General features: G+C 41.4%; 1 protein-coding gene across 1 annotated transcript in view; it reads left to right on the top strand.

The window, feature by feature from the left end:
* Positions 1-27,674, top strand: part of LOC125880770 (ras-related protein Rab-26) — a 167,923-nt gene that overhangs the window by 76,121 nt on the left and 64,128 nt on the right. The window contains exons 3-4 of the mRNA XM_049563489.1: positions 13,452-13,493; positions 16,559-16,625. Coding sequence (XP_049419446.1) covers positions 13,452-13,493; positions 16,559-16,625 — 109 coding nt within the window. The remainder of the gene's footprint in view (positions 1-13,451; positions 13,494-16,558; positions 16,626-27,674) is intronic.

Here is a 27,674-nt window from a genome sequence, read left to right as displayed (position 1 = left end):
TCCCTTTATTTGATTGATGAATCAGCAGAAAATAAATAGTAACAGTGTAGATAGATTATGGACCACTTCATTAATGGTTAACCAGCAGACAAATTGATAATAAACATAATTATTAGTTGCAGTTGAATTCATATTGTATTGGGCTGTGTGAGCTGCTTCTCATGCACAGCAGTCCTGTGGATGAACACATCCAATCTAGATGCTGATGGAGAATAAAAGAATAAAAGAAATACTCTTATTCACTTGCTTCCTAAGAGTTAGATAAGAAAAATTTTAGCACTATAATATCATGAAACACTTGTAAAAAGCTAGTCTACCTCTGTCCAGAGATGACAAAACCCACCTTAGCACCTCTAAAACTCACAAATTAATGTGTTATGTCTCATTTTATTCAATACCTACAAATCCAAAGTGTAAAAATGACATGTTAACGTTTAACAGAGGTCCCCTTCCTGGGTATTCGCTAGTTGCCTGGCAACCTCACGCTTTTGCTCTGCAGCCACTATAGACAAGGTGTCACTGCCGAACTGTTCCGAACCTTAAGATGTTTTTCTGTCATTGTATTGTTTTTGTTGTTGCAACACATCAGATGTGACAGAAATGCAATATCTTCTGGGAAAGAGCCACAGTGATAGTGTAGCATGTGAAATGAATTGATCAATACCAGCGAGTCAACTGTTATTACTTGGTAGCTTGTTGAAATTTCTGGTGTTCAAACCTCACAGCTGGCACTGGAAATAAAAACAGTGAGTGATTCAAATGAATTAATGAAACTTGACAGCATTTTTTTAATGGCAAACAAAGGAGCACAGTTGAGTGGGGGAAACCCTGCTGCAATAACTGTTTTTTCTGGTGTCAGTGTTTTGGTACGGTTTTACATGGCGGCCAGTAGAGACTGCATGTCAAAAAAATGAACACATAACACTGGTGCAGCAACTGTGCCAATGCTACCGCCCTTTACTGTTATCCAAAGCATGTTATAGATAGAATAATAAGACTATGTCGTTTGAGGTAAGTTTCTGAGTTGGAGGAACTGATTACTCATATATATTCGAAGTAAGTGCTGGTCAGGCTGGCAGCTTGATTGACACATAGCTTAGAGCTGTCTGATTCTCAGGGCTGCTGATGAATATTAATGGTCATTTGTCAATAACTCAGCATTGTGTGTAGGCGTTTGTGTGTTTATTCTTGGCCCGTGTGTGTGTGTGTGTGTGTGTGTTATCTTTGTAACCGTCAGTGTGTGTTTCACTTCGTGTTTTAATAATTGTTAAGTATGTGTTGCTGTTGTCTAATATGTACATGTTGGTTGTCCTTACTTACTGTTGTTTGCATGTACATTTTTGTGTGTGTGTGTGTGTGTATGGCGATGTGTGGGTGTCTGCACGGCCCACAAAAAAATTGTCAGTCTGTCAAAGCCCATTCCACAATCTGTCACTTTACTGCTGCCATGCTTATCAGCGAACACGCACACCTTTAAAAATATGACTTAAGACTTCTTTGTGTCAACTTCTAACATTGATTTCCTCAGCTTACTATTGAACCTTCTTAGTCTAATTTTGGGATGAGGTGTCAAAGGGAAATGGCCAAACTGTATAGAAAATCTGACGTTTTAGTTAAAGCAACACTGCATGGATACAAGGTAGTTTTTCCTTTCTGTTTTTTTTTTTGTTTTTTTTTTTGGCAAAGTTTGAACAGTTTGGTTAATTCATGTGAGAGGCTTTTTCTATTTGTGGTTTCATCTGTGCTCTTCTAACTAGTTTGCAGTGGGCAGGGCTTATTTTGAAAAAGCTAATGTCACGTACTGTATTATCAATGTTTGAATCAAACTATGATGAAAGCCAGGGAGGTTGTGCTGTCAATCAAATCTGATCAAACCACTCCCACACAGGACTGATTACGCAAATGAGCTTAATGTTGTAGGTGCAGTACATTTCTTTCTTGAACTTAAATGGAATTCTTTACCCACAAATTGACCATTTGTATATTAGTGACTCGTCCTGTGTCTCGCATACCTCCACGGTGACTGAGGATTACAAAAACAGAAATGAAGTAGAGTGATAGAGTTAAAGGGGACCACCTTAAACAACAGCAAAACTATATTGAAACGTCCTTTACAAACTCTTAAACAACTCATGCAATTTAATTTTCAGTTTCATTCATTCAGTCATATGCTCAGTATTTCTTAAACACATGCACTGTGACGAAAACATTACTATGTAAAACACCTCAAGGTCCCTGGGCAAGCATGTGCATTTGAAATCTGCTGATGCTTTGCATTGAATTGCCAAGGACGCTACTTCACCTTGCAGGAAATTGTTAATGTGGAAGAGCTTGAAATAGTGGCGTTTACGTGAAAATGCCTGAGTTGGGGAAGTACTGAGTGATACTGTCCAAATTCGGAAGCCCTGTTAGTCCAAAAAATGTCCCATCTGGCCACAAGGCCATTTTCCTGACAGCCGCTAACCCAAAAACAATGCGCAATGCGCCGAAGTCTAGTTTCTCCAACAATACAAACTCCCTGCTGTTAGACAACCCAATCACTGGAAAAAAATTTTTTGCGTTGTATGTCTCTGTAAGCCAGCAACACAGCAACATTGTGTGGTTAGGTTTAGGCACAAAAAACACTTAGTTAAGGTCAGGAAGATATCATGTTATGGCTTAAAAATCCCTACATTTGGTGGCACAAAAGAGAAGCAGGGAGGACCTGGGTTGGGTGGCTTAAATGACCCTGGAAACTGCCTCAGAGGGGCGGTAAAACACCTGAGATTCGGGGCGCCGGTGGCTTAGTGGTAGAGCAGGCGCCCCATGTACAAGGCTGTTGCCGCAGCGGCCTGGGTTCGACTCCAGCTTCTGGCCCTTTGCTACATGTCACTCCCTCTCTCTCTCCCCCTTTCACACTTGTCTGTCCTGTCCATTAAAGGCTAAAAGGCCCCAAAAAATATCTTAAAAAAACACCTGAGATTGGTGACTCAAATGGCGCTGTGAAATGGACATTAACTGTAGGGAGAACGTATTTTTGGAGAAACGGGACTTTGGGGCAATGACCCTGTGTTTCATAGATAACTGGCTGTCGGAGAAATGGGCTTTTGGTGGAATGGGGCATGGGGCTTCAGAATTTTGGGCTGTCAGAACAGTGGCATGGCACTGTAGTGACTAATACTGGACAAGTTGTGTGAGAATTTCTAAGTGTATGTTGTTTTTTTTTTTTTTAATTAGATATTTTTTGGGGCATTTTTGCCTTTATAGACAGGACAGTTGAGCGTGAAGGGGGAGAGAAAGAGAGGGGTAATGACACGCAGCAAAGGGCCACAGGCTGGAGTCGAACCTGGGCTGCTGCAGCAACAGCCTTGTACATGGGGCGCCCGCTCTATCCACTAAGCCACCGACGCCCCGTAAGTGTACGTATTGATATTGTTTTGCTGTCATTAGAGGCGGCCCCCTATGACTTCGTTTCATCAAGAATTTTCTCTAGTTTTGGATTCTTTGTTCACCATGGAAGCATGCAAGATAAACAAAGTTTTTCTCACAAATTCAACATAACATGAGGTGAGTAACTGATATCCAAATAATTAATTTTTTGGGCGAAGTTTACCTTTAACCTTTAGTAATACATCGTTAATTATATAAAGAAAGGCTTATTTAAAACCATGTTTTAAGTATCTTTAAATTATAAATGTAAAAGTACTTGTGTAGCAGCAGAATTGCTTGTGTAGGTGTTACATTGTTATATTTTATATTACTGGATTATTATTAGTGAAGCATTAACATAAAGCAGCAATTTAATGCTGTAGCTGGTTGGGGTAGACTTCTAATAATGCTATTGGTTAGTTTAATCTTAAACAGTGCATTACACTTAATAAGATTAACGTATTTTTTAACTACAGTACAGTATTAAACTACTGAGTATAGTGGTTATATGTAATTAAGAAATGTAATAAAATATAACAGTAAATGGAGACAATCAACTAATGTACAAGTACCTCAAAGTTTTAGTGAAGTACATTTACTTACTCAGAAGGGCATATTGAGGCAATAACAACATGCAAAAATCCTCAATGAATCCAATAACACAGCTCTCTTTATTCTAATGAGCTGGCTTGCTTTGACCCACATCAATGCAATCTGATTTGGATGTGGTTCAAGGTGCCTGTAGGCTGGACCACAGTCATCCTTGAGCTCACACTTGACTCTGTTTTTTTGTCTGACCGCAGGGCTTCTTATCGTTTGAGTTGTGTGGATGTTCTTCCAAAAGTGACCCTGGGAGACTGTAGTTTTCTGCTCTAGCAGATGGCTATTGAGAAATTTTTATACACACAGAGAAAAAGAAAGGCAAGCTCTCGTAGTCGCACACAGTAAACTCTTTATTTTGAACCTTTAAATGTCTTTGAACCTTTCCACTCCTCCTCAGACTTCTTTCTCTCTGCTGGTCGGCTGGTCTTAGCTTTCATTACTTTGGTTATTGAGCAGCCCTGGCAGACCTCATCATAATATAAGACGATCGAAACAGGAGAGGGTAAAAGGATTGAGAGTATAAAACAGAGACAGTAAGTGAGGAGGTCAAGGGGACAATGAGAAAAAGCAGGAATAGAAAAGAAGACGAGATGGAATTAAAGCCTCTGGTTATTGAAAAACCATTACCAGTGCAGCCATGCAGATTGTTGCTTATATGAAAGGGCAAGAGACTGAGAAAGAGAGAAGACAGAAGTGTATGTGTGTGTGTGTGTGTGTGTGTGTGTGTGGTACATCCAGTAAGGAGTTTGTGTCTACACAGTGAGGATGGTTTTTCAATACTTTGGTTTAGGTGTAATGAATCTTGATTAGGATTACACTTAGTATTTGGTTCATGACTTCAGAAGATAATGTCATCATTGGGAACAATTACTTTAAACCTTGAGAAACAATGCCTGTAACACCAACAATGTCTGCTACTTCATACATATTAATGCTTTTATATGTTAACAAGGGTAATACTTGGATTTGTAGCTGCAGTATTTACATAGACAGTGTTGTGATCAAGAAAATTTCCTGATGTTTTTGCAAGATTTGTGAACCCTTTTCAGAAGCACATAACAAATTGTGGGACCTGGACCCTTATATATCAAGCATCTCAGAATCAGTCTCAGATTTGGGCTGAAAGTTACATTAAGACTAAAAAAAAAACTTGTTATAAATGTTGCTCACACCTGACAAACTGAACTGTTGGCAGATTTCACACCCTCTGGGAGGCCAGATTAAGCACTTGAGCAAAACACTCTACATGCAGGCATCCCACTAACTGAACAGCAACACCTATGTTAGAGGCCTTCTGGTACAACCAGTCCCCCATTCTTGTGTTGCATATTGCAGGAGGTCTGTGATGTTTGCTCTGGTGTGACGTTCGTGTCCTGCTCTAGTTTGGAGAGCGTGAGACAGCAGTCGCCAGTCCTCTGTGAGATAATGTGCCATTTTCGTCACATGTACATCTGCTGCCCTTGAAGTCCAGGCATCACAAGTTAATGCCACCCTTCCTGCTGTACTCAAAGATTTCTTGACTTTATGCTTCACTTCTCTGTAGAGATTGGGTATGGTTGCGTTGGTAACACTCCTTCAGGATGGAGTCACATGCTGACGGAGTGTTTTAGCATGTAACAAAAGCCTTCGTTTTCAACAGCGCTGTTTGGACGCAGATCTTTGCACATAAAGTAGGTGATGGACTGTGTTATTTTCTTAGCTCTCTCAGAGTTGGATGGTAGTTCTGTCAAGCTAAGTGTTTCCAATGTTGGTTGATTTTCCGGTGGATTTAGCATTAGCCAGTGCTTAATTTGTAAAATTAGAAGTAGGGGAACACTTTGGGCCTCTGAGAGAGCAGTGTTCCCCCACTCCCAAAAGTGGGGGAACACTTTTTTAAGCGGCACCCGAGCCGCCTCACTGCGCAACTCCGAATGGAATGGTTGTGACATCTAGTGTTGTCATGGTACCAAAATTGGGACCCATGGTACGATACCAGTGAAAGTATCATGGTTCTGAGTAGTATCACGATTCCACAGCAAAAATGAGGCAGATGTGCCTTTTGTCATTTATAAAAAGATAAATCACTTTTCTATAATACATCAATGATATTTCCAGGTCAATGGAAATTAGGCTACTGGACCTGGAGTCGGACTTCTCTTTCACCAGTAAGCCGTCATGTTGCGTCGTGGAGCCACCGTAGGCTATTTGACCGCCGTATTCCTGTCTGTGACCCCCGTTCAACTCTTTTCCGGTGCCTCCATCTTTGTTTTGATGAACTTCCTGCCAAATGACGCAGACTGAGACCTCTGCGGACCTCATCTGGAAAAAAAAACAACAGCACCATCTAGTGGACTGACAAAGCAATTGATTTTAATATTCTAGTACCAAAAGTTGTATTAAAATGTGTATTTGCAAAAATCAATAATGTATATAATAAAAGATCAATACTTGGCGTCTGTGTATCGATACAATATCATCACGCAAAATACTGTGATATGGTAGGAATATTCCACCAAATGGAGTCTAGACACTGGTGGTGGAGGTGAGGAGAGGGATGACCGGAGGACGAAGATGATGGGATGTGGAGCAGGACTGGGCGGTGGATGTGCTGAGGACTGGAGGTGAATGGTGCGGAGGAGGGTTGCATCTATTTTGACAACTGACAGTTAGAGAGCATAAAGAGTCTTCCTGACTGAACTTTTGCAACGCTTCACATCTTTCAAGTATTTTTGCTCTGCCATCAGTACTTTAATAAATAAATAAATATTTAAAATATGACTTGTATGAATGCATCATGTAGAAATGATAGGATCCTGCGATACAGATACAGATAGACCTTTACTGGCCAAATTGTCAGTAATGACACAATCATCAATATTGCAACGAGAACAAGATCTCTAGGTTAAGAAAGTGAGTAACATGCTTTTACTCTGATGTTATTTGGCCATTTAGGACTGACTCTGAGACAGTTGACAAATACAGGTCCAAGTCTTTGTTTTGTGTGTGTTAGTTTGCCTTTGTGTCTACATGAGTGCAGGTGTGTTGGTTCACATATGTGTCCTTGTATGTCACACAGCCAAAAAAACAAATGCCTAGCTTCTGTTTGTCTTTCCAGGTCAGCAGCACAGCAGATATGAGACTTCAGATTTAGTCTAAGTGCCAAATAAAGCTGGAGAACATTGTTTTTTTTAATGTAACCATTTTATTTTTTTGCCTGTAGAAGAGTAATGACTAAAATACTCACAACATAGAACAAGATAGCTTTAAAGGTGGTATTGATGATCTGTTTTATTGGCAAGGTCAAAATAACTTGATCTCTTATGTCTCCTCCAGTATGACGAGAAAATACAACACAGTTCCTGTAATTCTTTAGTTCCTACTGAAAACCTGCTCGACGTAACTACATTTGCTCATCACAGGAATCTGACAGATTACACATCAAAGCTGAAACATTCTGCCGGATGGTGCTGAGGACTCACAGTTACATAAACACCCAGCCCACACACAGTACCGCTAACATCCTTCCTAAGGTGTAAAGTAAAACATTAGTAACACTTTGTGGCACAGTATCACTCCAGCTTCAGTCCCTGTTAGTCCTGCAACCATCAGACATTAACCCGGCCATTTCAGTTGTGGCTCCTGCATAAAAGAACCAAACAAACTGCATATTGCAGCAAACCTCCAGTGGCTCCACATAACCATTACTGGTTACTTGTAATGGTTGAAAGCCCTGAAACATCTGCTCCTGGCAGCTGAATAAAGTGGTGGTGATGGTGGAGCCAAAGTGCAGCAGCAAATGGATTTGGAATAGCTGCACCTGAACAACTCACTCACTGTGTAATTTTTATTCAACTTCCTCCTTTTCTGTTACATATAGAGGAGAAACACATTGCTGCTTGTTTGGTGCAGTTCAACAACATGGTTATTATTTCTAGTTTTAGAAATTAAATGAGAAAATAAAATGATAATATTTAATCAGCCATCATCACTTCACTCTCTAAATGACCATTTGTATTGAATTTGTATTTGTGTTGTATTTCTGAAGAATTTTTTCTCTTGTATGCCTCTTCAAAGCCAGACCCCACTGACAAAAACAATAATTTAACCGCAGTGAACAATGTGGTCTACAGCTGCCTCCATCAGTTAGTTTGCTTGTGCTATTGTGTGACTTTGGTTTGCTGCTTTGGATTCACCAAAGTCACACATTCAAGGCAGTGATAGACCAGCACCTCCCCTGTTCATCGAGGTAGAATTATTGTCGTTACACACTGACCCATATGACTTCAATTCATCAAAACTTTTCACAGTCTTGGGTTCTTTGTTCACCATGGAGTAATGCAAAAATTCCTTTAAGGTGTTTGTGGGTCTTTTTTTTTTCCCCAGCCTGTTCTCAATTTAGACATTTCTTCCAGACACATCACCCCTCTATGGGGTATGGGGTGTTGTGTGGACCTGTTTGTGGTGCACTGTGTGGTGCTTTCTTTGTCTGAACACCCACTTGAATCTTTAAGTGGGTGTTCAGAACCCATAGCAGCCCTGTGTTAGAAGAAATTCAAGGGGCCGTGTTGTTGGGGTTGTGTTGCTTCAGGTACCATCGAGACAATGTGAAATGATCTAGATTGTCCAGTTTTAGTAGCAGTTCGTGAATGTGAAGGTTATCAGGTGCCAAAACATGGTTATGGTTATAAAGTTATGGGACAAGCGTAATAATGGACTTCTGTGTTAAAATTCAGTATTTTGTTGAGCAAAGTATCCACCTCCACCTCCTCCCCACACACGGACTTTGTTGCTTTTCAGTAATGTTAACATACTACCTCCTTTTTTCCAGTCATAATCAGAGTGTTCTCACTCCTAACTTATCAGATTTCAATGCTTGGTCAGTGGCCTTGAATACCAATGCACCAAGGCACCCTCTAGAGTCTGTATGAGACGCAGTGGGCTTCGTCATTATTAGAAGCTTTGAGCAACTGATGTACTAAAGAGAAGAAGAGAGTCCACGTAGGGTGGGAGGGAGGGGCGGATGGGCGGATGGGTCAACAGGACTTTCACCCAGGAGTCTGGTGTTCTTGTCCTGTATGAAACCAAAAGTCAAAGTTGAGTTAGTTTAACTATGTAACATAGTATGTCACATGATATATGTCATTTTGCAAACATATTTATTTTAACCCAAGCCACAATCTTTTTACTAAACCTAACCAAGTACTTTTGTTGCCTTAAACTGAAAATATAGTAAATCTGCATTGGTTAGAGGTTATTTTAAAAACAGACTGTATGTATGTAAGTGGAAATTGACATGCAGTCCCTGAGCATCCAAAACTGACCCTAAAGGGGTATGTAGGACATCATAGTTTGAAGCATAATGCCACTGACCAAGGGTCTGTATATGATAAATTGGGAATAAGAATGTGTTGTTCATAATCCCTAAAGCTGCATGAGGTCTTGTATATGAACATATGAATGATGGGGGCGCGATTTTTCTTGCAGGGCTGTCTGACAGTGGCCTGAGGCTTATAGGAGAAACTGAACAATGGTTATGCATTGTAACTCAGTGCATATGTTTTGGTGCTGGGTTGGGATATAGTAGCCATTTATAGAGCTGGTGCCAGGAGACAGTGATAGGTCCGTTCTTACATGTAAAATATAAATGTAAATGTCAGTGAGCTGCTCTGTGGGAATGAGTGAGCAAACCTAAAGAGTCTTTTAGATTTGGCCCTAATGTTATAATCTGTAACCCCCAGTCAACAGCCATCTAAGAAGACTTATCCGGAGCGTCTGTGTGCATAATCTGTTCTGCAATGCAAAACCTCATTGTTTGTTTCCAGAGGCTGCCCCCAAGCGCTACTCTTTCCAGGTGTATACTGCAGTAAATATGGAGCAAATGAGGGTTAGAAAATGTTAAGTGTTTCCTGTTTGTAAGGTAAACTAACTATAACTCACAATACCCCATGCAATATGGATGAAATGCATTAAGAATGAGGGAAAGTATGTTGTTGGAGAGCGGGCCAGTTGCTCAAGGCTTCAAGCCCACTGAGACAGCCTCTGGAGCTTCAGTTGAACTGCAAAGCAGAGAACTGTATGCAAACCAAAAGGAACTTTCGGTGCCAGCGATGCAGCATTAAGCAGAGTGACCAAATAAATTAGGTTTTTATTTGCTCTTGTGATTAGTTTATTTTCACACACACTCTTTGCTGAGCCACTTGCCTGCAGGGTCGCTCCAGCCTGTGATTTGTTACACAGTTTCACAGTACAAACCACTCCAACCTAGCCGGCAGATATTCAATTCAGTTTTATGGAAAGCAATATTGTGTGTTATGTGTGTGAATGTTGATATGCTTTTTACAACTGACTGCTCATCTTGCTGCTGTATATTCAGATGCTTTCTTTCAATATTAGGGAGGTCTTCTTGTTGTTTGACCTTCTAACCTGGGCACTGTGCTAAGTTGTGTTTGAGAGTCTGGAGATGCCGCCTCAATGAAAAAGGTTTTTTCATCTGTGAGTGAAAGGCAATCATAACTTCAATTTCTCTGTTGAGGCTGGGCCAAAAAACCTGCCGTTTTCTGTTGCTGACTCCATTCCTGTTTTTCTGGAGCTCAAATGATCTGTCCTTTAGGTCTTCATCCGGGAGTGTGATGCAGTTGTCTGACCAACCATGTATTTTGGTCAGAGTGAACTGCTATTTTTTTTCCTGTCACAATCATCTTTCTTGTCGTGTCAGGCTCTTCCCATCTCCACTGTAAGAAAATGACTTGGTTGCTGTTTTCTTTTCCTGCTCATGTCTTGGCCCTGAAATGTACTCGAACACCCACAGTAACTGGAATACTGGTCAATACTATGGCTCTACACGACACTATCCTCCTTAGATCTGACTGTTGTATGGTATGCATTTTTCATTTCTCCTAACTATTTGAGATTAGCAGGACCTGATAAGTATAAAAAACTAAACATTGTCACAATAATAAAGTACCAGTGTCTTTAAACTAGAACTTTCTAATTAGAAAACGTCTTAGCATGTTATCATTGCTAAAATTGGTAAAGTTTGCATAACATATCAAACTACAAATGTTTTTAATCATAAATAAACAAGTTTCAACCATTACATTTGATCAGGTTTTGTACCTTGTCTACTTTTGTGTCGGGGTCACCTGCAGACTGACTTGGTACACATGGCTGCCATCTGGTTTTTACATTGATTAGTGTATTGTGGTTTTGCTACCACTAGATGGAACAAAAAAATGTTCATGAACGGGGAAAACAGTTCTAAAGCAAGCAGAATGAAGTATAAGGTCTAGAAAACCCAAAATGTAATGTCCTCAAATGAGGACACAGGGTCTCAGGAGGATTTTACCCTTTTCCCACCAAAATTAGTGTGTATATTCTAGTTTTTTTAAACATGGAAAACCCACTAAAAACTGTTGATAGACTCCTTTCCCATGTCAGTAGACCAGAGCTATGTACACAGCCTTGCAGTAGATGTGTATGGCTTTCTGTGTTTTCACTGTTGTGCCAAGGTCGGAGTCACAAACGTGCCAAAAAAAGGGGGGTTAGTAAACAGTGAAAAGCAGCATGGAGCCCAGCAAAAATGCTATGGCGGTTGCTTCTTTGTCATTCTCTCTTTCAAACTCTGTGCCAAATAATGTTGAATGACATTCGAGCGCTGCTTGGACCGAGACAGATGGTGTTTTGTGGCAGCGGGCTATTGCTGGAGGGGGGGGGGAATTAAAGTTTCTATCACAGAGCTATAATATTAGTTGTTAAAAACTCTGTATTTCCATGTTTCAGTGTGTTCTCCATTATTATATGTCCATGTTTTCCTTCATTTGAGGTACTGTTTGAATGACATCATCTCATGCGCTTTTCTGTAGTGGCACCTGACTGGAGAATTTTTTCCACCTACTGCTTATCTCCATGAACCATCTCCCAATACTTAACAAAAATAGATGGAAAAGCACATAAATTTGCATTTCATGTTGCTGATTTGTTTGAAATTTGTGTTACATTTGAATAGAAACCCAACTACAGATTTGAGCAAACTTTACACTTTGTGTAATCCATTCCTTACCCTTTTGCTCTCATGTTTTGATTTCAGCTGGCTAGACAAAAAAGACACACTCCAAACTGTTATGATGGCAAGTATAGCTCTTACTAAAACCCTATGCATACTGTTTAAATGTGTGGAGAAATCCAAAGCTGTGCCTACAGTTGCTAAGCTGACCGGACAATCACTATCTGGGGTTTAGTGAATGGTCATCTTCAACTTGTACTGTCAGATTTCTCTCTACTACTTCTTAAAGCCATTGTTCCTACTAGAAGTGACTCAAGGCTCTCTGATTCACTGTCTAAACTGCTTTTGTTGGGTTTTTCCTTCTGCAGCAAAAACAGCTGATTCTGCCCCTGCAGTAGGAGAGCTCTCCCAGGTCCTCATCTTTCACCCCACAGAGACCTAAGCTTGTGACTGGATTACAGATTCAATAGTTTACTCATCCAAGAAACATTAGACAATATGCACCCTGAAATCCTTCCATCCTGTCCCACTTTATCCTAACAGACAGATATTGGATGACTGTCAGGATGAAGCAAATGTATAACCTGTCCAGGAATCATCACACTGACACAGACATAACATCCGAGCAAGCAATGAGACGGTGATGTGTGTTGGATTTCAAACATTTTACAAAAGGAAAACGCGACATGTTTAAAATGCAGACAAGTTTTGCACTTGCATCAGTCTGAAACCTGTATTTCCGTGAAACACATTTGTCAGGGTTGTTGATATTCCCACAGGGGTCTGACCAAGACTGCGTGCTCTTCTCTCTTGTTCGCCAATCGAATCGCATCCTGTGTTATGATAGATGGCAAAGTTAGATCTGCAGTCTGTCTGGTAGATTAGTTGAAAATAATGCAGGAGCTGTTTCAATTGGTGACCGTAAACTTGGTGACATTTTGAAAAGATCCCCACAACCAATTATTTTCCTCATGAACAGATATTGTGGAGGTATTAGAAAGCCATTGTGTGTGTGCGCACTCTGCTATACTGCTTGGCAGCTGCGGTGTTGGTAAATGATGCAACTCCCTGAAACAAAGTTCTTTATCATAGCAAAAGGTGTGTGTGTGTGTGTGTGTGTGTGTGTGTGTGTGTACATTTGCATCACAGTGATAAAAGAGAGCCTTGCGGTAGAGGCTAAGCCCTTTGTACGCCGACTGTGGTCACAAAAAGCCAACCATACAATACAGCTATACGCTACCGGACTTGCTTTCACAACTCTGTTTCCATTAAGAAAAGAGCATTCCGCCTTGACAGCCCTTGAAAGCATCGTTTAGTCTGGTTCTGGTGCCTGTAATGTCAGTAGCTGTTTTTACTCACTTGTGTCAAGTGTCTTCATCACCTCTCTGTTTCTGTTGCCTTGCTTTCAGTGTCTGCAGGTTTGCAATTATGTTTAATTATTTTTTCTTTTGTCTTTCAGAATAAAGTAATGACTATTGATGCTGTGAAGGTCAAACTGCAGGTAAGACCAGTTCATACTGAAGAATCTTTTAGTCTCTATTGAAATGCTTCAGAGTCTACTTTCATTCAGTCAAAGTGAAGATACGTGTGTGTTCTTTTTTAATAACAAACCAGCAGCTACTTTTTCCCATGGCGCACATACCTCCCATATATCTTCATTGCCTGCTGTGGGAGGGCGAAAATGCCCAAACGATGACTTAATGAGGCCTTAGTTAATCTCTATCAGTCAATTAGCCTGCTGCTCTGCCTGAGTGAAGACACTAGAGGGAATAACAGAGTTTTCCATCAGATTATCAAGCCTGGAAGTTATCAGCGAGAGACAGACAGAGATGCCCATGGATCCTCGCCGTTCAAAAACAGCATTAGATACTGTCTGATGAGTTTTTCACCTCAATTACACAACACCCACGCTCTCTCTTCCGCCATCTTTTTGATCTTTAATGGATCTGTGTTCATCCATCAGTCAGCTGTCACATGTGATATTTCAGGTAATTACCCAGGAATGGGTTTAATGAAAGTTGCTGGCATATATGCAACTTCTTAAAACTTGTAAAATTGAATGGTTAAATTAGTAACAGCATCACAGTATGATCTGTCACGGTGTTGTTTTATTGTCTTGGACATGCTGCTCCCATTTTAACAACCCTTACAATAGTTCTGCATGTTTGAATTGGTTTGACGTGCAACTAAAAACTACTTACATTATATTGAGATGGGTGCATGATGAAAGAATGAAGGAGTGGTGGTAGGAAGCACGTTCTAAGATTAAACTTTTTCAGAATTAATCAAACTAGTCTGTAGCCATTGGTAGCTTTGTCACCTTCTACCTATGCCAGTCCTCAATGCCTATGTGCAGTTTCACATAGATTGACCACGTCAGTGAGTAGAAAAACATGGGACAGACAGAATGACTGACTGACAGAATGACACACTGATAGTTTCTGTGATTATGTACAGCATACCATACCATGACTTAGTCATACCAAAAATTAGAAAAACCCAAACATTCAGCCAGTTAGGCCTTGATAAGAAATTAGCTCTCTAGCTCCTCCATTTTGTTTGATGGGGTCAATAATGGAGGGGTCCCCTCAGATTATGTGTGGTCATATGCCTACAAAGTTGCGTGGTGATCGGTGAAACCCTTGAGATGTTATACACCTTTATGTGATGAGCCACGCCCTCCGCAATATTCATTGCCTTATAGAAGCTCAGTTTTAGTAAGTTTTCCAACTTTTGCCAAGAGGGAACTTTAGATATTGGTCCCTAGATTATGTTCACCGAGTTTCATGCAGATCGGTCAAACTTCCTAGGAGGAGATCGATTTTAAGTGTTTTTCAAAAAAATCAAAATGGCGGAAAATCTATATTACTGGAAGTTATGGGTTCTTGAGGCAAATTTGTTCCTCATGAGGAGAGGCATCTCTGTGCAAAGTTTCATGTCTCTACGACATACGGGGCATGAGATATGCCCATTCAAAGTTTGCAATTTCAATCGGTTGCTATAGCGCCCCCCTTTGGCCAATTGATGTAATATTGCTTCATTGGCATCCTCCCATGACCCTCTACCACTGTGCCAAATTTCACATGGACTGACCAAGTCAGTGAGGAGAAAAACGTGGAACAGACACATCCACAGACAGAGTTTTCGTTATTATGTAGTAAGATATGATAAGATGATGCCAGATCATCTAAAAATGTGGGTGCTATAAACACTACACTGAGTCATGTTCCCCTTATAATGTTACTTTTTTAGTAATGTGTTGGCAAACAAGTCATGTCTCTGGCCACGTGAAATCTGAAAGTCCAGTGTTCACTCTTCTTTTTGCTCCATATTTGGTCTCCACCAACTCCCGAGGGAAATACTTGTCTCTTTAGTCACTAAATGCTCCACTGTGCTCACCAGCTAGTCGCTAACTTTGCCCGCTTGCTGTTAAGTGCTGGGCCAGTAGCATGCAGTGAATTTAACAGAACATTTTCAGCTGCCTGATTTCTTATGGAAAATAATGAGAGCACTGAGACTGGATTAAACATTAAAGTTGAGGGCTGTAAAACCAAAGCAATGAGCCAGAGCTGAGGGGAACTGGAGAGTTACATGATAGTTTATCACTACAAGCTTTTACATTACAGATAGTAATTACATCCATTTGTGATTTAAAAGTATTGATTAGAGCAGATTTAACAAATGTTGAAATTATTTTAGTATATCCTTTGGATTGATATGTATCTTTATACTGAAATTTGACCCAGCAAGATGCCACTGCAGCAGTGCCAGTCTGATTGTAATGTAAATCTGAGGAGATGATGCTTCTTGCCAATGAACTCTCCAATTAGGTGCACCTTCTTTGGGGGCAAGTCTTTTTTTACCCTATAACACACTTGCACAAACACACACTATCTTTTCCCCTGTGTTTCTGACTTTGTTAATTACCTGTAAGGTTGTATTTCAATCACACAGGATGCCTCTTTCTAATTGTTTTTCACATTAGTACAAATTAATTGAACTTCGATGTAAATGTGACAAAGAGCCTGAAGGCGAAGAGAAAGCGGAATAATTAAGCAGGAAAACAATGACAGAGAGAGTGCACCACAGTTCCCACAGCCTGTAGCCTAAAGGAAGAACATGGGGTCAGATAAAGGTGTAAGTGCCCTTTATGATACTATTCACCATTGTCAGGGTGTCATTATCTTTGTAATGACTCTGCCACTATGATACCATGCAATACAAAGCACAGGTTTAGTCCCAGTAATATATTCTGAGTACAATAACAAAAACATGTAAGGTCAGACTGTTATTTTGGTCTAACAAAACCTGTTTGGCTGCTTGGCTTACATTCTTGTTCATATTTCCAACCCACACTGTTAAATTCATTCCCCATATTTTTACCTTTTCAATCTGAAAGGCTAAAAATAGTTAACATCATCCAGATTAAATGAGTTGCTCTAACTACACTCCCATTCATACCTCCTCGCCTCAGCATTCAAGTTATTTTAGAGAGATATGCTCAATATAATGGTAAATGGTAGTGATGATAATGACAAAGTTGTCTTCTTGTTCTTTCTCTTTTAGATTTGGGACACTGCTGGACAGGAGCGTTTCCGGAGCGTCACACATGCTTACTACCGCGATGCTAACGGTAGGATTCCTCTGTGTTTTGTCAGTGCGTGCCTGTTTGATTGTGACTGACATCCTCCCCTCTACCTTTTTATTTCCCCCTGACAGCCAAACTGCTCTGACTGATGTTTCATTGCCCTTGTTTTCTTCAAACGTGTGATTGACATCGACAGTCTCCCTGTTGCCCTGTCCTGTTGGGATAGCGAAAAAAAAAACACTCAAGTTGCAGCTGATTTGATAGACTGATGTGTGTATTGTGTGTGTGTGTGTGTGTGTGTGTGTGTGTGTGTGTGTGTGTGTGTGTGTGCAGGTGTTCGCTGCAGGCTCTGTGATGTGCAGGTTCCCTTAAGCGAGAGGCTAACCACTGGGTGGGAAAATGAGCCTGCCTCTCACACAGCTGGGGGTGGGACAGCTATGAGCTATTCCCTTGTGTGCTTCTGAGTTTGTGTGTGTGTGTGTGTGTAGCAGTTATATCTCGAAACAACCCCACTGAGTACAGATAGCAGATTGCCTCAGGCCAACCTGAATGAACAGGTGTTGTGGAACACAAGGACACACACACACGCACTCTGCTGTACGGGCATTATCTCAAACATGAATCCATTCAGCTGCATACAAAGTAGCATCGTAATGGGTGGTTGTTGTGACTGTGATCCTGTTGTATCTTTATGTATGAGCTGGGTGTGATTGCATCTGTGTACAGGTTTGCGTGAATGTGTTTTTAATGAGTATGTACATGTATGGATTTGCATGTGTGTTCACGTTATCTGCAGCAACCCTGTGTGTGAGTGCATGGCTGGCCAGTTGCCCGGTTTCACTCGGATCAGCCAGTGCAACAGTTTACCCTCGCTGATCTTTAACAAGGCATCCAGGGAGCCTTGGAGTTGCACGTCCGTTACTGACTTTTAAATAAAGCTCATTCAGTCTGACGGGCAGGACCAGGGGAGAGGAAGCAGCCCTAATGCAGCTGTCAGGAAAGCTGTCAATTCCTGTGAGCTAATGGATAGTTTTTGCCGTGACTCAGACTTTGAAATGTAAAGATCCGACGGTTTGAGGGCTCTGCCTGCCTCGTTTCTGAGCATTGACAGAAGTGAGCAAGTCCGATGTCTAAAAAAAGACTCGACAATTACAGTGCCTTGACTTTAGATCAATATTCCAAAGTATGACACATTCATTTTCAGAGACAAACACTGCCAAAAGTTCATCATTTAAAAACTTGTGTGGAGGGTGAAGTAGAAGTTATAAAAGTCTGTGATTGTACTGCATACTGGTTTTAGGGTGTTGAAGCCTCAGTGAGAAATACTGCACGACGGCTAAGTTGTGACTTCAGGATTCAGTTTTCAGGTGTTTGCCAAGCTGGTTAAAGAGTCGTGATATGCCAGTTTACTTTGGCATATCTGGCACTTGACTTTTTGGGGGGGTCATCTTTGTAAATTTTCAACCTATCCCAGAGGCTTGACTTTTTCAACAAAATGCTCACGTAGCTAAAAACCTGTCATGGATAGTCAAACTGTCATAGTTACAAAACCAGGCCTCTCACAAAGTTTTAATGTCCTTGTCTAAAAATAATGAAGAAAAAAATATCTACGAACAATTAAAGTTGATGCATATTGAACTATGTTGGATTACTATTTCTTAATTTATGGGCAATTTGGGATTTTTGAGGTACAACAGTATAGAAAAACGGAGCATTGGAATACTAATTTGGACATCGATTACCATGGCTTTGAAGCTTTGACACATTGGGTCAGCCCTATTAAAGGCCCTCTCCAGACATATTTAAAGTATAAAGTAATGCTAATATTAATTTACAATTTGCAATATTTTGTTTAACGTTGTTTTCCCACATAATAATTAAAAAACTCTGAAAAGGGGATGGAAGATCCATCCTTTCTCCCCAGTTGAGAAATTTACTTGCAGTAAATTTTGCTTCCGGGTGGTACGCTAGAGGTCCTGGGTTTGAATCCACTGGCCACCTAGGACCCCTCTGTGTGGAGTTTGCACACTGTCACAGTGTCAGTGTGGGATTCCTCTCTGTTCTCCAGCTTCCTCCCACAGTCCAAAGGCATGCAGGTTAATTGGTGACTCTAAATTGCCCATATGTCTGAATATGAGTGTGAATGGTTGTTTGTCTTTGTGTGTCAGCCCTGTGATAGTCTGGCAATCTGACCAGGGTGTACCTTTCCTCTTGCCCAATGTCAGCTGGGATAGGCTCCAGCCCCCCCATGAACCAAGATAAGTGGTTGTGGATTATTGAAAAATTTTTGTTTTTCCTTCCGCTTTCTCCAGTGCTGTTTGCGCTAGTTTGACCGGTGCAGTGTTCACCAAGGTGGCTAGCATTTGCATTAAAGAAAACATTGAAGGGATTCAGCTATACATGTTTGAGCCACAATAATACCTAGACTCAGATAAGGACTCTATTGAGCACCAAAATCTGGGACTAGCAGATGTAGAACATTAGTGTAGTTAGCACCTTTTATTAATGTTATTTTTTAGCTTGTAGGCTAACCGGCAGCAGCTGACACAGCGTTAGAGTTTGTGAAACATACAATAATGCTACTTTAATGAGGTTTTTTGGTAGTTAGTGGAAGGAAACTCCAGGGTCCAGTTTACATCCAAAAACTGCACACTCTACCACTTTACTGTCAAACCTTTCACCATGCTAACGCTAACTCTTGCTATCTTTACTTAAAAGTCCGCCCTGGGCTGAGGTTTCAGGTTTCTTCATCTCTGTTGTGTTGAAGTCTATTCCCCCGTTGATATGTGTTTCCTGTATTAGACAGTGATCTACTTTTGTATTTTTGAATAGGTGCAGGAATGAGTCCTAAAACCTGAAAATGAGTTGGCATTTTACCACTCATCTTGAAGTCAGTGGGATGATATAGGTTGTTGGTTAGATGCCTAAAATAAGAACACAAGCTTAGGGCACTTTCATGTTTTGTTCTGTGATATAAAGTATGTCAGTTAATACCCAACTCTTCAATTTTGAAGCTTTTGTGTGGCTTAAAAAAGGCAGTTGCTGACAAGTGGCTAAGTGAGCCTATGTCGTCAAATGTTAATATGCTGAACATGGATTAACAGCCCCATTGTGGTGGCGACATTTGTTATATAGCATTGCGTAGTTTGTTTATAGCTTAACATTAGCTTATTGCTTATGGCGATTGCATTGACACTCCAAAAATCAGATTATATTGCTGAGCAAAACTCATCGCCCCCCTCAGTACAGGAATTTGAAAACACCTCTCTATTGAATAACGTCGCACAGATACAAGTCAGTATAGTGAGGGTCAAACACTTTAGAGGACATAAACATAGAGGAAAAAACATTTTTGAGTGGAGGGGGAATTATTCATTAATCCATAAAATCAGTGAGTAGCATGGTGTGTTTATTGCCTCAGAATCACTGATTATGTAGATTTACATTTTGCTTTCTAGCATTTCTTATTCTTTTTCATCTCCACATGAAACAGTAGCCAAGCACATATGCTCTGCTCTCTCAGTTAGAGATATTTCTTTGGAGCTTCTCACTATAGCCAAAGTTTTGTGCCATCGAACAGCTCCGCTGCCATCTGCTATTAGTTAAGAAAAAGATTTGAGCACATAAGGTGCTAAACTGAAAAGTGTCCACAAGTCTCAATGAAAATGTCGTGTGAACAGCCTGCCAGCAACATCTCCAGACTGCCGGTTTATATTGCTACTCAAGTTCAAACAAATGACTGTACAACAAATGAGTCACAATCCATTGTCATTTCCTTGTGAATCAATGTCTGCTTTGTGGCCTGTTTCTCTCTGTTGGAGCCTGTGTAGAACCACCATCTCCCTGTATTTAGTAAGCCATACCTGGCATGAATCATCTGATGCAGAAAGAATTAATTTTCCATTTTAGGACATTTCAATAAATCCTGGTCCTTGTTTTGGCTATCATTTCTGTTTGTATTATTGCCACTGTGCACAACCTGTTCATTTCTCAGATATGATAATGGACATCTCTATAAAGAGGTCAGATGTGGCAAGCAAGTCAGTCATTCAAGTGTATTCTCTTTTAGTTGGGCTTGAGTGAAACTAGCTAAGTTGCTGTCTTTTTTAACAATCTATCTGATTGACTGATTGCTCATGATTGGATTTGACATAATATCACCACAATGGTACAATCATAACTGATTGAAATGAAGGGCAGAACAATAAAATATTACTCTAAACAAGTCAACCACAGCTTTCCTTTAAAGCTGTGGTTGGTCACTTTAATAAAAAATAGATTCTTGTCATATTTGCTAAAACTGTCACCATGTTCAAAAAGTAAAAAGCTTGGCTATACCAGCATGGCATTCTTCCTATAATCCTGTGGCCACTCCTCGTCTATGAAGTGCCAATCTCGACAGTTGAGACCTTAGAGAGGAAGGTCAGCAGCCACCTCAGAAGATGGCTGGGACTATCAAGGAGTCTCAACAGTATCGCACTCTATGGACACCACAACAAACTGCAACTGCCACTCAAGTCTTTGGAAGAGGAGTTCAAGGTGACGAGAGCCAGGGAAGGGTTGTAGTACAGAGAATCACGTGATCCAAAGGTGGCGAAAGCTGGGATTGAAGTGAGGACTGGTCGGAAGTGGAGGGCAGACGTGGCTGTTCGACAAGCAGAGTCAAGACTGCATCACAATAGGCTGGTGGGAGTGATCACAAGAGGCAGGGCTGGACTAGGTCCTTTTTCAACTCCCCGCATTGACACCACTAAAGGGAAGGAGATGCGCCGCCTAGTCCAGGAGGAGGTGAGAGCAAGGTCGAGGAGGAGAGGTCTTGCAGGACAGTGGGAATGTGGCAACAAGGCGCTTGGACAAGGTGGGAGAGCGCAATCGCAAGGAAGGTGACTTGGGCCAAGATGTAGAAGGCTGAGCCACAGCGGATTAAGTTTCTCATCCAGGCGGTTTATGATGTGCTTCCCAGCCCATCAAACCTACACCTCTGGGGAAAAGTGGAGTCACCAGCATGTCCACTGTGCTCCAGGTGTGGAACTCTAGAGCACATTCTGAGCGGCTGCTCAAAGGCATTAGGAGAGGAAAGGTACAAGTGGAGGCATGACCAGGTCCTGAAGGCCATTGCTGAAGCCATCGGCGCAGGAGTTGAGTGGGCCAAACGTTCCCGCCCCTCCAAGCAAGCCATCACCTTCATCAGAGCTGGGGAGCAGCCAAGACCAGCTGCAAAAGCATCTGCAGGCATCCTGGCCTCTGCAAGAGACTGGTAGTTGTTGGTGGACCTTGAGCGGCAACTGAAGTTCCCCAACCACATTGCGACCACCACCCTAAGACCAGATGTTGTTCTCCTGTTTGAGTCCACCAAACAGGTGCTTCTGCTGGAGTTAACAGTCCCTTGGGAAGACTGCTTGGAGGAGGCCTTTGAAAGGAAGCTCGCCAAGTATGAGGAACTGGACAGCAAGTGTGGACAAGCCGGTTGGAGAGTGAGGTGTCTCCCAATAAAAGTTGGATGCTGGGGCTTTGCAGCCCGATCCCTGTCCAGAGCCTTCGGTTTGTTGGGCATTGATGGAGTGAGGAAAAGGAGATCCATCCGCAACACCACCGAAGCGGCAGAAAAAGCCTCAAGATTGCTATGGCTCAAGAGAGGAGATCCATGGGGTCAGAATACCTAGAAAAGGAGGTCTGATCAGCCTCAGCTGGGTCGCCTGGAGGAGGGTGTATGATGACGTTGAAAGACCTGAAACACCCGATGATTCCAGGAACATCACTGAAGATGTGTCCAGAAGCATCAGTAGATATACTTGCACAGCTACATTGTGATGATGTCACAGACTTTTAAATCGTTTTTCTTGGCTCAAGGAAAGTCTTACAAATACAAAACCTCCATAGATCAAAAAATCATAATAGAGAAAGTCATAATTGACCTTGTTTATGTTTCGAAGTGCCCTGCCAACAGTTTAATGGGCATCTATCTTGCAGTGGTGGTCTGTGAAAAAAAAAGAAAACTTAATTAAAAATTCTTAATTTAGGTGGTGTTCCACCTTTAAAGCTGCTGTATGTAACTCTGGAAAAAAGGTGGTTGATTGTCAAGACTCATTTCCAGTTTGGCAAATACCAACGCTTTGATTCGGTAGTCGGACCGAACCACCAACCTGAAGTGTTGGTATTTGACGACTAGGGAATTCTAGGAAGCTCAGGAGTTATATACAGGGCCTTTAAGGTTATTAAGTAATTACAGTTATCTTGAGTGGAACATGGATTTGTTTGTAGCAAAATACTTAATACTAAAATATTAAAATGCTTAATATGGTTAAAGTAGTTGTTGAGACATTTTACTCAAAACCACAATGCCAACCTTATGGCCAGTGGCATAGTGAAGGGTTTATGCAGGTATAGGAGAGTACCCACTTATCAGCCAAAAATCTATTGGAATATATAGGAGAGTATACCCCCTTCCTCTTTGATAACTTACCCATCCACATAGTAGTATATGCACCTCATTAACTGTACACCATTGCTTATGATGGCGCAAGAGGAAAAGTCATCAAAATGCATCGTTTGGAAACCATGGATGTCTGTACAAAGGTTTGTGCCAATTTATTACTTAGATGCTGAGACATTTAACTGGATGAGTGAAAATTATGACATGCAGATGGTGCTAGATGAAAAGTCAGTGTATTAACAAAGACATCAAGATTCATCCTCTGGAGGCCTTGGACATGCTGTACCAAATTTAATGCCAATCTGTCCAATAGCTGATATTTCAGTCTGGAACAAAGTAATGGACGGACAGACTAACACTGCCATCCACACAGCCACACAGCTAGCTTGGCTAAAAATACTGTGGCATTTTGGGCTGAAATGCAGCAAAAATGCCTTGCCCAATGACTTCTCAGTAGTTGCTGTGAAAGACTAGAGCATGTCTCTAAGTGACACTTTGCCCCCAGACAGCTATTGATTATTTTATTCAGCTTTGGCCCCAATCTTAGCTGTCATTACACCCTTAATGAGAGAGCAAGAAGACCCAGACAATCAGTGCAAATGAGCTGGTGGTTGGAGTGGGCCCAGTGCAATCTGCCATCTGGTGTAGAGGGTGCCGCAAAGGTCCAGCTGGGTCCAGAAACCAGCCGCAGACTTTTTTTCTTCCCTTTCGCCCGGTGGAGCTGACAGTTTGTCATTCCCACAGCATGGAGCGAAACCACAGGGAGGTAAAGAAGTTGAAAAGCAGACTCAGTGGGGGAGACAAGTAACGAGGTGAAAGGGAGAGATAGAGATGTAAGGGATATTGAGAGAAGATATTGAGAGATTCAGACCTAATGTAGGCGTGAGTGGGGGAGGGTGAAAGATTGAGAAATATTTGGTAAGAAACTTCATTTAGTCAGACCAGTTCAAATAAGCAAACAACCAGTCTTCAAAACTCTCCAGGCTGGCTTAGGGTAGAGGCACTGTGTAGATAAAAAGCAGGCACGTATCACCTAATGTAGAGAAAGAGAGCAGGATGAATGACTAGGTGGAGAGAAATCATTAAAGAGCCTTCAATAGAAGCTTGCCCTATAATAAAGTGGCATTATGCCTCAATAAAAAGGCAGAGCCCTATAAAGAGTACAGCGGAATTATAGAAGAATGGAATTCAAGGTTGTCAGGAGTGCTCAGGTAATGGGGGAGAATAAGCACTTTATTCCAGCCCCTTCATGCACTTATCCTTTATGACAAATGATGTGCAGGCACGTCATTACTTAATGCAGTTGTGAAATTATTATATTCCTAAAGGAATCACTAGTGAAAGCCCTGTCACTACCATTAACTCTGTGTGATCAGTCACTTTGTAACATAGACGTCACATTTTCAAATGATGGACATTTCCTCTTGAAATGAAACTCCTCCAGTGTCCTTCGCCATTACCTTATTGCAGGAAAAGTCCCACCATGATGAATTTAAAGAAACAGAGCGACAGTGTTAATACATTTCATAGCACAGGTAACGGCTGCTTTACACATGACTGCTCCAAATGGTGGGTATATGATTAAAGAGGTTGTTTGGGCTTTATTGCTCAGAACGAGGAGCACTGGCTGCACTATTTTCCTGTAATGGCCTTCATCGCCTTTTCTTGAGATGAAATCTTGCACGAAAAAAGTCATCCTGTCCAAAGAATTTCTATTGCCGCATTGTTACATTTTTAGTAAAATTAGTAGTGACATTGTTGAAATATCCAACCCTTTCTTAGACCAGGATAAAAAAAATAACAAGTAACTATTCTACAACTACAGCTCCCATGAGGTTTTAACAATGTGCCAGTGGCTAAGACTCATGTAGTATTTAGAAGAGGGGCTGTAACAATATGGATTTTTTTCCTATCACAGTGAAAAAGCAACGTATCTACTGTTTTGCCATTAACCGCCAATGCCTCCTCTTCTTGCTGCTGGCCCCTAGAAATTAGTCTTAGTTGTTGTTGGACTTTACAATTCCCTCGCAGGCATTTGGTGCCCTACACACAGAACGCTATGCACATGTGCATCATGAATGTTACTGTATAACTTTCTGGTTTATCAGTGAAGTATATGAACAATACTGCAGATGAGAAACACAGTGACAAGACAGCCAACTCGTATGAATGATCCAATATGAGTTGAATGCACATTGGCAGGTCCGTTTTATACACTCACCAGCTACTTTATTAAGTACACCTGCTCGACTGCTCATTAACGCAAATGGCTATTGATCCGATCACGTGGCAGCACTCGGCATGTAGACATGGTAAAGACAACCTGCTGAAGTTTAAGCTGAGCATCAGAATGGGGAAGCAAGGTGATTTAAGTGACTTTGGATGTGGCATGGTTGTTGGTGCCAGATGGGCTGGTCTGAGTGTTTCAGAACTGCTGATCTACTGGGATTTTCACACACAACCATCTCTAGGGTTTACAGAGGATGGTCCGAACAAGACAAAATATCCAGTGAGTGGCAGTTCTCTGGGTGAAAATGCCTTGTTGATGCCAGACGTCAGAGGAGAATGGCCAGACTGGTTCAAGATTAAACCAACCAAGGTATGCAGAAGACCATCTCCGAATGAACAACACGTCGAACTTTGAAGCAGATGGGCTACAGCAGCAGAAGACCCCACCAGGTGCCACTCCTGTGATAAGAACAGGAAACTGAGGCTACAATGCACAGGCTCACCAAACTTGAACAATGGAAGACTGGAAAAACGTTGCCTGGTCTGATGAGTCTTGATTTCTGCTGGGACATTCAGATGGTAGGGTCAGAATTTGGAGTAAACAACATGAAAGCATGGATCCATCCTGCCTTGTATCAACTGTCCAGGCTGGTGGTGGTGGTGTAATGGTGTGGGGGATATTTTCTTGGCACATTTTGGGTCCCTTAGTACCACCTGAGCATGGTTTAAACACCACAGCCTACCAGAGTATTGTTGCTGACCGTGTCCATTCCTTTATGACCACAGTGTACCCATCTTCTGATGGCTACTTCCAGCAGGATAACGCACCATGTCACAAAGCTCTAATCATCTCAAACTGGTTTCTTGAACATGACAATGAGTTCACTGTACTCCAATGGCCTCCACAGTCACCAGATCTCAATCCAATAGAGCACCTTTGTGGTGGAATGGGGGATTCACATCATGGATGTGCAGCTGATAAATCCGTTGCTGTTATGTCAGTATGGACCAAAATCTCGGAGGAATGTTTCCAACACCTTGTTGAATCAGTGCCACGACGAACTGAGGCAGTTCTAAAGGCAAAAGGGAGTCTAACCTGGTATTAGCAAGGTGTACCTAATAAAATGGCTGGGGAGTATGTATGAGTATATGTCTGGTGTATGAAATGTCTGTATGACGTTGCATTTTTACGCCACCATTTCAGCAACAGCTGTGGCAGGAGGTTTTACGCTTTCAGGTTTACTGTTCATACATATGTCCCAGTCTGAACATGCTCAAGAAGGCCTTGAGGAAATTTCAATACATCCGGCACAAACATCCACCTGGACTCAAGGATGAACTGATTAGTGGTAGTCAAAGGTCAAGGTCACTATTACCTCACAAAACTCAATAATTCATTCAGTAGTATGTCATCTTCACACAAATGTCTAGTAGGATTAAGTGGTGAAGTGATGTCATTCTACATCCAGAAGGTCAAAGGTAAACTTCACTGTGACATCATCATTTTTTCTGGCCATTATTCTACATCATAACTCAGGAACAGAAGGGGAGACATTTTGTCAGATACTGAATTAGTGACACTAATCTTTGGTGCCCACCTTGAAACTGTGCTGATTGTATAGATCTTCTGTGCTGCCAGATTGAAGATGTGTGTAAAGCATCCATGTTTTAGAAGCTTTTTTACAGTATATCTATATTTGAAGCATTGTCTACTGTCAGGGCTACATATGACTCCACAGACATGGATGTAAACCGTAACTGCAACATGACTGGTTGACGGAGGCATACAACTGTGAGGCAGTAATTCTAGTCATAAACTATTGTACTACTATTACTATTGTAATCTGGTCATGTCTCTAGCCAGCATCCAGACACAGTCTTCCTCTCGCAGTTCTCATACTCAAACAATGGAAGGTACATCCAGTGACTACCATCAATAACAGCAGAATGTTGACAGTCAAAACACTGTTTTTTGCAACCAAAGTAATATCTGCTGTCTTATTTTCTGCACACAGCACTGAGTCCGTGTGGTCACTGAAGCAGCTCCGGTCTCTGTGTTTGCCATCTGTGGCACAGGAGCCTTCAGTGTTGATAAGTTATTGCTTGTGACGTGTAACCGGTCAGATAGGGCTGAGAACGAGATACTGAGTGAGGTAACAGCGTGGTGATAAAATCTGTATATATTATTTATAATATCTGCTACAAAAAAATCATTGTCGTGCTCTTAACACAGATTTCTTAAAAGAAATGCAATGATGATTTATTGAATAAGGAAGTAATAAAAATGGGAAGAGCAGTGGTGTTTAATATTTCAGTGTCTAATTAATTGGTCTGTTTCAGAGGTATTCAAACTGTGAGGCGTGTATACCCAGGGGTGTTTAGGATAGTTGAAGAGGAGGCTTGTCGGAGAGACGTGAGGCAAAAGGGGACAA

Source organism: Epinephelus fuscoguttatus, linkage group LG20, assembly GCF_011397635.1.
Source record: "Epinephelus fuscoguttatus linkage group LG20, E.fuscoguttatus.final_Chr_v1".
NCBI classification, from domain to species: domain Eukaryota; kingdom Metazoa; phylum Chordata; class Actinopteri; order Perciformes; family Serranidae; genus Epinephelus; species Epinephelus fuscoguttatus.
The sequence above is the reverse complement of the archived record's forward strand: the minus strand, read 5'-3'. Positions and strand labels throughout refer to the sequence as shown.